Below are 12,256 nucleotides of genomic sequence, written 5' to 3'. Positions count from 1 at the left end.
GCTTTCTCCACCACCCCCACCCCACCCCACGCCACCCTCAAGGACTGCGGGCACAGCTGCTCCCCGCACGCTCTCCTGGGCCTGTGGCCGTGACCCTGGCGATGCCTGCCCAGCGCCCTGCAGCGCGACCCCTGGCGGCTGGGAGGGCCCCTTGCACCCAAGGAGCTTCTCACCACTCAGATGGTGCAGCGGGACACTGATGGGGCAGCCCTTTAATAAAGTCCAAGGCACGCTCCTAGTTAGACATGCATGCCTGGGGGAAGGGCCTGAAGGTCCAGGCAAGAGGACACCCAGGTGGCTCCTTCTACTTCCAGGTTTAGGGCACACTGCATTCCCTTTGGGCCTAAGCCAGAAGCTCTCAGTTCTCTTTTCTGAAAATGACAAGAGCTTTGGAAAGAGGAAGAGGAAAGGCCAGGACTATAGGGCATGAAATAGTAGAGGTGTTGGTAACTGAGGAGAGGCATGACCCTTCTGACTGCTGAGAGTGGAAGAGAAGAGGAGCAAGGCTGGATGGTCAGACGGCTAGCAATCCAAGCCACGGAGAGGAAACCTCTTTAGAATGTGGTTAGCACTTAAGCATCTGTAGAATGAATGAGTGAAGACTGGGGAGGGTGAGCCACAGCTAATGAGCGGGCAGGAATGCAACCTCAGAGCTTACCTGAGACTGAAGCAATGGGATTGGAGGCTGGCCAGGTAAGACTTGTCTAATTTTGATGACCTCTAGGCTTAAAGGGCCACAGAGAAGGGGAGCCAACCCAAGACTTAGCTGGTATATTTGTTATATCCTGTCTCCTAGGTAGCCCTAGCACTGAGGCCAGCTACTCCTGGAAAAAGCTGGGGTCATTCTACCAGAAGCATCAGACCTGTAAGTTCAGCCAGCAATCACCTCCTCACTTTGACTCGCAGCCAGGCCACAGGGGTGAAGAGCAGTACTCATCTGGCCAGAGTCCCTGTCCCCTGATGCTGCAGCAGAGCCCTGAACAGATGCGAGGGCACCTGTGCTGCCATGGGAGCATGCAGCCTGGACCCCCATGCCCAGTGCTGGGTACAAACTCTGAGGCTGGTGGGGCAGGGAGCGCTCCACGAACCACAAGGTGCTCAGAAGACATAAAAACCGTGATAGATGAAAGGGCCTGTGTCCCACAGACCCCCTAGTTCCCCAGCCACAACCCAAACAGTAGCCAACCACACCAAGAGTTTAGTATGATTTTTTTATTAACATATAATATATTTAATAAAAAATAATATCCACTCTGGCTCTCTCCACCATTGCAAGGGGAAGAGTGGTGACGAGGGGCTGGCACTGCCCACCCCTGGGCATCCTGAACTAGCCCTGCCTCTGGGGCTCCCCTCTACCCCCTGCTTTCCAACAGGCTCTGACCTCCAGATAGACGGTTCAAAGTTACAAGTGCTTTAGACCCTCCCTTGAGCTCCCCCAGGCCCACCCCTTGTGCAGAAATCAAGGGTCACCTGGATAAACCCTTTGCTTTTTCTCATTCTTGGGATCCCTCATTCATGTTAGAAAGAGGATTTGGGGGCAGAGAGTAGTCTCTACTGGCCAGGGGAAAGGGAGGACAGGAACAGTGACGGGGAACAGGGCCAATCAGAGGGATGATGAGTCCCTCACTGTAGTCTGTCACTGCGGAATGAATCCTCCACAGCAGGATCAGGCAGCAGGGCACACGGGTCACTCAGCATGTTGAGCCCTTCCAGGCCCAGTGGTTCCATGCGCAGCTCTTCCTCCAGCCCCAGCCCCAGCCCCAGCCCAGCTGCTGACACCTCGAAGCCAGGCACCCCAGAGAGGGCCACTGCAATCTCCTTAGAGAAACCTGGGGAGGAGTCTCCTGTATGGGCAGAAGAAATAGGTGAGGACCCCTCAATTTCCTGCTATGCCAGCAAATGTATCACTCCCTCCTTCCATCCCTCATGACCACCCACACCTCTCACCTGTGAGGATGATGTTAGGCCCTGAGCCATGGTGGGAACAGTGTGTCAAGTTCTGGTGGTTGAGGGCATGGGGGTCCTGGAGGCCACTCGCTGATCCCTCACGCCCCAAAAATCCAGACCCTTCAGAAAAGCCAGTGGGATCCAGCGCCAGACTGGTTGATGGACTCTCCATGCTGAACTGCTCCAGCTAGGGGTACACAGACAGACCTTGAGAAAGTGAGCCTCAGAACAGGAGTGCCTGCCTGTCACTGCCTGGCCCTGCTGACACATGCCCTTTGCCAGTAATACCCCCCCCCCAACACCTGGACCAAAAGCAGAGACAGAGAGATGGCAGCAAGCAGAGTAACACAGGTGTTCACGGGCCCCAAAGTAGATGCGGGCACCGTACCTGCCGGGACAGAGCTTGTGCGTGCCAGGAAGAGAACGGATCAAAGCAGTAGTCATCAAAGAGCAAGCTGTGCAGAGAGAGCTAAGGGAAGAGGGGCAGGAAGAAGGATCAAACGCAGGACTACAGGAGCCTCACGCTGGCAGGGCCATGTCCCCTGGGGAGCGGGAGGATCCCCCTACCGGGATCTGCCAGCTCAGACTGCGTCCGTGACGTTGCTCAGGCCCATCTGACCCAATCCCAGCCTCTCCACTGCTTCAGCGCCAGGGACCTGAGTACTCACGTTCCCCAGGCTGAAGTCACTCACTGGCCGTTGGTAAGACTGCTGCCCGTGCCCACTGGAGCTGGGTGGGTATAGTGTCCCATAGTGTGGCTGCTGGCCTGCGGGCTGCCCACCTGAGGACTGCACTGAGCAGGCCTGAGAGCACAGCCCTGGCTGCTGTAGAGGCTTTGGGGTGGGAGGCTGGGCAGGAAGAACCAGACTTGGGGGGCTATACGGGTATGAAGGCAGCCGCTGGTCAGTGGGCAGTTTACTGGTGTCCAGTGGGACGCCCTAAAGAGAAGCAAGGGAAAAGGGGAAACTTACCTTTCAGTGTGCCCCCAAGAGGAACTCTCAGTCAGGAGTTCCCACCCTTGGAAGCTGCAACCATCCTCCACACAAACATGATAGCGTTCCCATGGGTATCCCTGGGATTGGGTGCAATTAACCAAAACTGCTCATCAGAATGAAAGCAACTAAGTGAGGCTAACATAAGAATAATTTTAAATCCAGTCCAGAAGTAAACTATTACTGAACCTTGGTGCTTTAGCGATTATTCGTAATCAAGTACTTGTGACCCAGCTAACAAGTGCTTAATAGCACAACAGTGAACTTGAGAACTGCCGTTCTAAAGCCTTGACAAGGCCGGGGAGAACGGGGGAGGAAGGAAACAAAGAGGAAAGGAGGAAAGGAAGTTAGGTTCACTGCAGGCTCAGGCTCTGAGAGAGCACAGCCCTTGCCGGCCTGGATCTCAGTCTCTTCTACAGAGAAGGGGACCTGCGTCAGATGGAACACAGAACATACATTCCAGGGGAGACTAATGGAGGGGAGGAGAAAGCAGGGCAGAGGGGAGGGAAAGTGTCCACTAGGGTGACAGGTGGAGAGGTACAGAGAGAGGGCAAGAAAGAGAAGGAGGAGGAAGGAGCTAGGAGTTTAGCACTGAGGAACAGCCCTAACCTCAAGAGTTTTCAGTTCTGGTCCTAATTCTTCCCAACATTCAGTGTAAGCATAGGAAAATCACTTGCCCTCTGGGCCCCTAGTCTCCATGTCTATAAAACGAAGGGATTGAGCTCCATGATCAGAGCTTCTCTGAGTCTACGAAATCTAGAAAAAAAGGAAGGGAGATAGGAAAAAGGATGGGACAGGATAGAGACATGAGAAAAAAGACAAGAAAAGAAAGACAGGAACAAAAAAAATGGAGACAAGGAAGAGGATAAGCTACCACATGTGAAGCCTGCACCTGGCCTAGGCATGGTGCTGAGCAGTTTCCACACGTGATTTCCTTTGGTTTTTACAATCCCATCTATGTTTCATAGATGAGGAGGCTAAGGCTCAGAAAAGTGAAACTGTCCACAAGGAGACTATAAGCAGAGATGGGGCCCGAATTTGTCAGAAAGCTTTACCCTTAGGTCAAGAGGAAACAATATAAATAAAAGATGGGGCAGGTAGAGGACAGGGGAATTAAAGGGAATGGACGAGACAAGTATGGGAGGTAAGAAGAGGTATTTGAGGGAAGGAGGGCGGAAAGCAGAGACCTTAGCAGGAAAAGGGGAAGGGAGACAGACACGTAGGGAAGGCGGCCACGCATACCTGAGTGATGGAAGACAAGGTGGGTGACATTGTTGGCGAAAACTGTTTGGGCAGCTGCTGTTGGGACCTTCTGGCGTCGGCTGGGCCCACGGGCAAACTCAGGGGGCTGAAGGGTACACGGCGGTGGCGGGGGGAGGCCCCAGGGGTAGAAGCTGGGTAAGACGGGGCACCCAGCACAGGAGATGAAGTGGAGGAAGAGGAGGAGGAGAGGGCTGGGGCACTGCGTGAGGGATGTCCCAGGGAGGTGGTGGGCAGTGCATGGCGGGCCAAGGAGGAGGCAGGCAGTGAGGGGTGACTGTGGGACCCCTGAAGCTGGGGCAGAGGACTGCTTAGGGAAGCCTGAAGGTTGGGATTGCTTAGGGAGGACTGCAAGGATGGATGGCTGAGAGGTGAATGAGATCCTGCAGGCACAGACAAAAAACCAGAGATGCCAACATTACTGATGGGAACTGGGCCCCTTTCTGCCCAGAATGGGTAGCAGTGACCAGACTATGGAAGTGGCAACACAATGTCCTCCCTACACTGTCCCTGGCAGTGAGATTGGTCTTATCTGCTTGGGGGCTACTCTCCAACTTCTTTTTTAGAAAAGCCATACCTACCAGTTCTTGCTCGCAGGAAAGTACAGTGAGGGGAACCTGGTGTGGACAGGTGGTGGGCTGATATGGGCGGTCACTGGTGCTTAAGCCTCCCGCCCCACGGCCCCTCCAGCCAGGCAGCACTCTGGACAGCAGTTAGGACAGCCACTCACCTGGCGCATCATAGCCTGGGCCTAGGCCTAGGCCTCCACTGATGCCCAGGTGGGTCATGGTGTGGGTCAAATTGGAGGTACTGTTGCCCCCACTCAGGTTGGGGTAGGCTGTCTCCTCTGGGTCCAGGGGCGTGGGCAGCGGTGGGGGAAAGTGCAGGTTGGTGAGGTCAGGTAGGGAGCCTCCCGTGTTCATGGCAGGTGGGAGGACAGGCACATTGGCAGGCTGGTCAGGAGACGGAAAGATGCTGGGGGAGGAGGGCACAAGAAAGACATCATTGGCGGGCCACTTGTCAGGGAGGAGCAGAGATTGGCCTCCCACATTTCTCTTTACTTCCCTCACCCATCCCCTTAGCCAACATGAAAGAGGCACTTACTTAATTCCAGGGACTTCGCAGGACCGAGGGCGAGAGGAGGATGAGGACAGCTGAGGAGTGAAGGAAGAAAGTGAAGAATGAGGACAGGGCTCAGCGGAGGCCCCTGGAAAGCCTGCCCATGGAAAGAAGAGGGACAGTGGGCCACATCTACCTTCTTAGCATCCCAGGGCTTCAGCAAATGCTTGTCATCTAGTAAGTTCTCCTCAATAGCAGGGACTTGAAAGAGAAAGACTGATGAGTGGAGGCTTGCAGAAGGAGCCAGTAAGGCAGGACAGGAAGCAGAGGCAGGTGGGAGGGAGTCCTGCTCCCTGGCTCTGAGTAAAGCCTCCAACACCAGCCTAGAAATTCTTTGGCATTCAGTACCCATAAGTGGTGAGAAACATATACCTTTGGAGTCCATTTCGCCATCCAGATAACATGCAAAGGACGTGGGAGGGTTGGCTGCAATGCCCACCTGCCTCCCTGCTTCATCTCAAAGCTCTGGGGTTTCCCTACCCCAGGACGTGGCTACTTACCTCCACGGCGGCCAGGAAGGACACTGGGAGGTGCGGGGCCTGGATAAGTGTCCTGAGGGCTGGGGTTCATCACACTTGTGTGAAGGGCAGAATCAGAGCTTGTCCTGTGAAGGGAATAGAGATCAGCTGGCACCAGTGGTGGTCTTCCTGGCCCCCGTGTCCTCCTCAGCAAGGGAGGACATTAGTGGGGCTGGAACTGGGTGGGGCCAGAAAGTACAGATAAGAGATGTGGACTAGAGAACTCGAGGATCATCACCTGTTAAGTGCAGATGGTAGTCGAAACAACTGCCCCTTCTCTGCAGGGAAATTGCCCCAGGGCATCGTCCTGGAATGAAAAGCAAAGTCACAAGGAGGAAGGCTACCAATGGACACGAAGGCAGGCATGGGAGTCAGCAAATGTGCGGCAGCCAATGCAGAGGTAAAGAGGGATAGGCACCCAGGACCATGTCTCTTTTCCTTCTGGTTCTTCAGATATCTGTGACCCATGAACCCTCTCCTCCAATCAATTAGGACAGTGGTTTTTTCATCTAGTGTGCCACAAGAATTTTTTTTCACAAGAATTTTTTTTAAAGATTTTATTTATTTATCTTTAGAGGGGAAGGGAAGGAGAGAAATATCAATGTACGGTTGACTCTCGTGAGTCCCCTGCTGGGAACTGGCCTGCAACCCAGGCACGTGCCCTGACTGGGAATCGAACCGCAATCGTGTGGTTCGCAGGCCTGTGCTCAATCCACTGAGCTACACCAGCCAGGGCCTCAAGAATTTTTAAAGCATGCAATACCTGACTACTTAGTCAGGAGCACTGACCTCTTATCCCTTGGATTGTCAAGCAAAAAAATGACAACAGTCAACACAATAGCCATCTGGTGTGAATGCCCTGTCCTGAACCATAAACATGGGTCACGCAATAGAGCTGCATCCTACCGGTCACATCACATAATAAAGTTGCATCTGACTAGTTAAGTCTTTGTACCAGAAATCCTTATACATACATATAGGCACCTGATTTTTTAAAAAGTCACACTGGAGCAAAAAGGGTAGGTAATAACTATTATTATTATTATTATTATAAATCAAAATTATACCTGTATATTTTTGTCAGATTGACAAAAAATTAATATACCTTTTGGTGTGCTGCAGAATTTTAGTAATTAGTTTATGTGTGCCATGAGATGAAAAAGGTTGGAAATCACTGATCTAGATCTGGAAAATCTCAACTTCTCTCTGCCAAGACAAACTAAATGGGAATCCCAGAGCCCACCTACTCTGCTAGGTATGAATATTAGCAATGAGATGGACAGAAGGGTTCAGACCTCTGAGTGCCAGTACACTATATCTGACATCCATTTTTTAAAAACATTTTTATTTACTTATTTTTAGAGAGAAGGTAGGGGAGAAAGAGAAGCAGAGATGTGTCTATGTGTGAGAGATACATTGATCAGTTGCCTCTCCCACGCCCCCAACTGGAGACCTGGCCCACAACCCAGGCATGTGCCCTGACTGGGAATCAAACCAGCAACCTCTCAGTTTGAAGGCCAGCACTCCATCCACAGAACCACGCCAGCCAGGGCTGGCACTCACTCCTGATAGGAGGGGCAGCCATCCTCCCTTCCCCCTTACACACACGCCCCAGCTAGTCACTGTTACCATTGGTCCTGCCCTGCTTGGACGGGGAGGCTTGGCCACTCGTGTCAATATGACCAAGACTGGACTCTGACCCACCTACTCCACCTGCCCCCACCCCTTCCAGCCCTGCCCTTAGGAGAGGAGGTACTGCTGAAAGCCTAGCCCCGCATGTCCAACCCCAACATAAGCTCCCTCCAGATACATGTCAGAGTGGGCAGGAGATCCTGACCGCCCTGGACACTGACCTCCGCCAGCTGGACTCCGGGGGAGGAGATAAGTAGGCAGGACTGTAGGGAGAGCTGTCAATGTGAACGGCACCGGTTAAGGTAAAAAGTGAGGAGCGGCTGGATGGGCTAGAGACCAGATAAGAGAATAACGGAGGCAGCAGATGAGTTGTTTCAAGAAACAAATAGCCCTGGCTGGTGTAGCTCAGTGGATTGAGTGCGGGCCTGTGAACCAGAGGATCGCGGTTCAATTCCCAGTCAGGGCACATGCCTGGTTGCAGGCCAGTTCCCAGCAGGGGATGCACGAGAGGCAACCACACATTGATGTTTCTCTCCCTCTCTCCTTCCCTTCCCCTCTAAAGATAAATAAGTAAAATCTTTAAAAAAAAAAAGAAACAAATAACTTCTCCTTGTAACAAATAACTTCTCCTCCTTGACAAGGAGCAATAAGCAGGCCAGAGAATGGAAGAGAAGAGGGTGAGACCCAGCAGAGGTGGAAAAACATGAAGACTATTTAGGCAGGGCCTGGTGAGGCACTTCTGTGGAGGTCGCTGAGGACAGAAACGTGAGGAGGGAACCAAACCCCTTTAGGCAGGAGAAATATCAGAGAGCCCTGCCTGTGGCAGCAAAGCGCAAGCTGCGTAAGGACAGCCGGAACCAGCCAGAGACAGAGGGCAGAGACAGAGGGCACAACCGCAGGAGCAGCCTCCCCCCGCCCCATCCCCCCAGCACAGGAGCCAGCGCTGACACACGGGCTAAATGGTCCCTTTTCTGGGAGGCCGGGTAAAGGAGACCTAGAGAAGGATGGGACAGTGAGTTCCTAGGGACCCCGACCCACCACCTCCAAACTCCCCAAACCCCTGTGAAGGATATGTGGCGGGGGTAGCGGCGGAGTGGGGACACCATCCTTCGGGGATCTCTCTGCACCCGTTCCACCAGTCCATGGTGCCGAGTGCTTCGGGATGAATCCAACGGTGACTGAAGGGGGCTCTGCCAAAACACACAGGTAAGTCGACGGGGAAGCTGTCGAAGAGCCTGCACTCTACTGAGGCTGGTGTCCGCTCACCTGAAACTCAGCCAAGCCACAGCTAATCTGGTTCACGTTTGGCAGAGAACCACCGTAATGAGAGTTCCTTGTGTAGGCCAGTCGCAGTTTTTGGGCCTGTAACTGAGACACGAAGGGCAAAATGGGATGTCAGGGAGGGAGGCCGAGCACTGTTCGTGGTCTTTGGCCACCTTTGCCACTCCAGTCTCCAGGATATGCTACTACTGGTGCTACTTTGAAGAGATCTACTGGGGGGGGGGGGGCGGGGAGAAAGAGGGAGAGAAAGAAGAGAAGAGAAAAGAACAAAGAACAGTGCTGGGTAAAAGCACCACTGAGACCTGGTGCAAACACCCTGCCTCAGCTCTTCGGCAGGCTACCCTCATCAATGCTGTCACTAATACCTGGCATCACTCTGCTAGGCACAGACCCTGACAAGCCTGACATTCTGTTCAGGGCCTGTCCCAGTTGTCCCTGCAGGGCTGCCGGGAGCCCCCAGACCAGTCACATGGTTTAACTCCTGAGAAAGGGTGCTTACTAGGTACCTATGCTTTTACTTCCAGATGTGACCTGGAGTGACTAGGAAATGAGGGGAAGGCTATAGGTGGATGCCACAGAGCCACTACTACCAGGCTCTTTCCTGCCCTCTGCCACCGGCCCAGCGTCAAGGAGGCCATCCAGAGCCTATACCTCCCATATTAGAACATCTAAGGAATGATGGCTCTCATAGATGGAAAAGCAGGGCCAAAAACAAGGCACATTCTGCCCTGGTTTGGGTGGCTCAGTGGATGGAGCACTGGCCTGCAAACCAAAGGGTCACTGGTTCAATTCCCAGTCAGGGCACATGCCTGGGGTGCAGGCCAGGTCCCCGATGGAGGGCTCATGAGAAGCAACCACACACTGATGTTTCTTTCCCTCTCTTTATCCCTCCCTTCCCCTCTATTTAAAAGTAAATAAATAAAATATTCAAATAAAAAACAAACCAAAGCACATCCTTCTACTTAGTTGCAAGGCCCCTGAATGGGCAGGAAAGCCCAGTAAATGGGAGTGGCAGAGGGAACAGCAGCCCACTCGTCTGGGCCAGAGCCATCTCCCTATCCTCGTTCCTTCTGGGGACATAAGTCTAGCACTAGAGTAAGAGACCACATTCCTTAGTCTGGCATGGTTTTAGTCTCTCTACAGATCTCATGTCCCTCTGTGAGAGGTAAGTACCTACTTCTGAGACAGCCACTGTCACCTGCAAAATAAAAGAGACCCAGGGCAGCTGATGAGGGGCAAATTCAGAGAGCTTCCGGGACAAACTATTGTGCACAGGCTAACCTCAGAGCTAACTTTCTGTTCCAGGTCAGCCCAGTGAATTTAGTGGGCACTATGCTCACCTTTGGGCCACTCCAGGGCTGCTAATAATATGCATAGATATACGACAACCCTAGCCTCACAGCAGTACAGGCCTCTGTGGCTCTATCTGCCTCAAAGGAGCCCTCCCAGCTAGCCAAATAAAGGCTAAGTGTCAGAGCCCAGGCTCTGGCCAAGTGTGCCCACTACACTTTTATGTGCAGCAGTGAAGTGACCCAGCAGGGGCAAAGCAGGTGGAGGGGGCCTCTGAACAGACCAAGACACCTCAGAGACAGATGGCCCAGCTTTGAGTTTCTCACAGCCTTCCCCTGCACATACAGCCCTAAGGTCCCACCATGCCTCTGCTGGAGTCACAGTCCAGAGGCAGGGCCTCAAGGTGTCAGTTGGAGATCAGCCTCTCGCCCACCTTCTCACCTCTACTCCACCACGATCACAAGCTCCTAAAGGGGCGCAGTCAACAGATAGATCGTAGCAGTTAGACACAAACACACACAGACACACAAGATTTGCTTCCCCACCTAACTCTGTTCTATCTCCCACAAACTAGGGCACATGGTCTCTGGAGACTGAAAGGAGAAATAAACATAAAAAAGACTAACAGAGTCAAGGGAGATACCCACACAAATACAACCACAGTTGGTCATAGATGGATGCTATTACAGTCAAACCAGGAGAAAGAGCTTTGAAATGTGGTATTTGTGTTTCATCTCCCCTAAAATTCCTTTTAACTCCCTGTCATGAGGAATCCCTGAAACATCCTCCTCACCTGCTGTTTTGAGAATAATGCCTCCCCACATTAGGACTGCATACCAACCGGGCAATCTTCCACCCCTTCCTCCCTCCCTCAGACATCTAGTCCTGAGAGCAAGAAATTAAGGTCAGAGGGGTTTCAGAGGCAACTCTGCCAAGACGCCTTCTTTCTGGAGCTTCCTAGAAGTTAATAGTCCTTACACATAGAAGACCCTCCAAACCAACCCGTAAGTGACCCACACAAAGCTATCTGGTTCCACACACCTATGGCCACTGGTTCCCGCTTTCAGGATTCAAAGCCCTATCTCTCTTCCAAGACGGCCACCAGGGCAAACCAAGCACCAGTCTGTGGGCAATGGACCTCACCTTCATTCACGTCAGGAAACCACAAGAAGTATTTGAAAAAGGAAGCAAAGAGACGGGACGCAGGAGGGGACTTCCTGCCCCACTATACCCAGCGCTGCTGTTCAAACCACTCAAGGGGCCCTTTCCCAGAGGAACTGAAGTGCCAAGAGTGGCCAACAGGGCAAAGGAACCAGGTTGAAAGAGATTACCAACTCAGAGGAGACAAGAGTAGGGGAAGCAGACCATCCATCCCCCTACAACCCATAACCCAAAATCGGGGATGCTTCAGTAGAATCCCCGGGAGGATTCAATCAGGGATGCACAAGGACCACCCACCTCCGACTTCCGCCAGGTTCCAGGGAACTGTCTCCAATCTCCACCTACTCACTTGGTCACTAGTCATTCCCAAACTCCCAACCTCTCTGGGAGCTCTGGCCTCCCCCGACAGAACCCGCCTTCCTGCTCCACGGCCCTCACCCTCCGCTTCCCAGACTGCGGCGTCCGCAGCCGCTGCCCCGTTCCGCCTCTTTGGCTGTGGCTCTCGCCCCCGCCCCGCCTCTGGGCTCCCGCTCGGTAATTGCTCCGCTCGACTCTCCGGCGCGGCCCCTCACCCGGGTGGAGCCGATGTCCATCATCACCTCCTCGAAGGCCGCCGTCTCTTCGGCCTGACGCTGCTTCTGCAGCGCGATCTTCTCACTAAACTTGCGCGGATTGGAAGCTGAGGCCGTGGCCGATCCGGGCCCATTCGCCCCCGACGTCGCCATCTTCCTCCTCCGTTCCTCCCCACCACCCACCCCGCACAAGCCACGGCCTCTGCCGCGGGCTCCCGCCCGGGTCTTCCAGCCGAAGCCGCCGCCGCCGTCTCAGCAAGCACCGCGAACCCGGCCACAGCCGAGCCCTGACCTGTAGCGCGCGGAGTCTTCCGGGAATTGTAGTTTGTTTACGTGACCCTCTCACCGCTCCAATCACGCAGTACAAAGAGGAAACGGACACCAATTCCCAGCAGCCCCGTTTGACTAGGGGAACCGTGGACTTTGCTCCTCCCACTCGGCTCCCCCACCACTGCACAAGGCAAGCTGGGAAAAGTAGTTCTAA

The 12,256-nt window shown here is 53.5% G+C and overlaps 1 protein-coding gene across 3 annotated transcripts; it reads right to left on the bottom strand.

Moving 5' to 3' along the window:
* Window positions 1-1,202: 1,202 nt before the first annotated feature.
* Window positions 1,203-12,130, bottom strand: CRTC2 (CREB regulated transcription coactivator 2). 3 transcript variants are annotated; one of them, XM_037050714.1, is made up of 15 exons: window positions 11,773-12,128; window positions 8,735-8,836; window positions 8,542-8,658; window positions 7,690-7,751; window positions 6,075-6,143; window positions 5,819-5,922; window positions 5,691-5,720; window positions 5,455-5,519; window positions 5,304-5,353; window positions 4,930-5,174; window positions 4,182-4,582; window positions 2,616-2,885; window positions 2,336-2,416; window positions 1,948-2,134; window positions 1,203-1,844 (listed from the first exon to the last, which is right to left on the bottom strand). In XM_037050714.1, the coding sequence occupies exons 1-15, from the start codon at window positions 11,923-11,925 to the stop codon at window positions 1,624-1,626; spliced, it is 2,157 nt and encodes a 718-aa protein (XP_036906609.1). In that variant the 5' UTR covers window positions 11,926-12,128; the 3' UTR covers window positions 1,203-1,623. The 3 variants fall into 3 exon arrangements, with proteins under 3 accessions (XP_036906609.1, XP_036906610.1, XP_036906611.1); XM_037050715.1 differs by lacking the exon at window positions 5,691-5,720 and having other exon boundaries at window positions 11,773-12,130; XM_037050716.1 differs by lacking the exon at window positions 2,336-2,416 and having other exon boundaries at window positions 11,773-12,118.
* Window positions 12,131-12,256: the final 126 nt, after the last annotated feature.

The sequence above is a fragment of the Sturnira hondurensis genome, unplaced genomic scaffold, assembly GCF_014824575.4.
Source record: "Sturnira hondurensis isolate 20B ecotype Veracruz unplaced genomic scaffold, ASM1482457v3 Scaffold0006829, whole genome shotgun sequence".
Taxonomy (NCBI): Eukaryota; Metazoa; Chordata; class Mammalia; order Chiroptera; family Phyllostomidae; genus Sturnira; species Sturnira hondurensis.
Note: the sequence above shows the minus strand (reverse complement) of the source record. Positions and strands in the feature narration are given on the sequence as shown.

Bases quoted from the DNA above. Each gene is read 5' to 3' on its own strand.
- CRTC2 (XM_037050714.1), bottom strand. From the start codon at position 11,925: ATGGCGACGTCGGGGGCGAATGGGCCCGGATCGGCCACGGCCTCAGCT. The intron at 8,837-11,772 runs GTGAGGGGCCGC...TTCGTGTCTCAG, and splicing joins TGGACATCGGCTCCACCCGG to TTACAGGCCCAAAAACTGCG. The intron at 5,721-5,818 runs GTAAGTAGCCAC...CGTCCTTTGCAT, and splicing joins CCTTCCTGGCCGCCGTGGAG to GTTATCTGGATGGCGAAATG.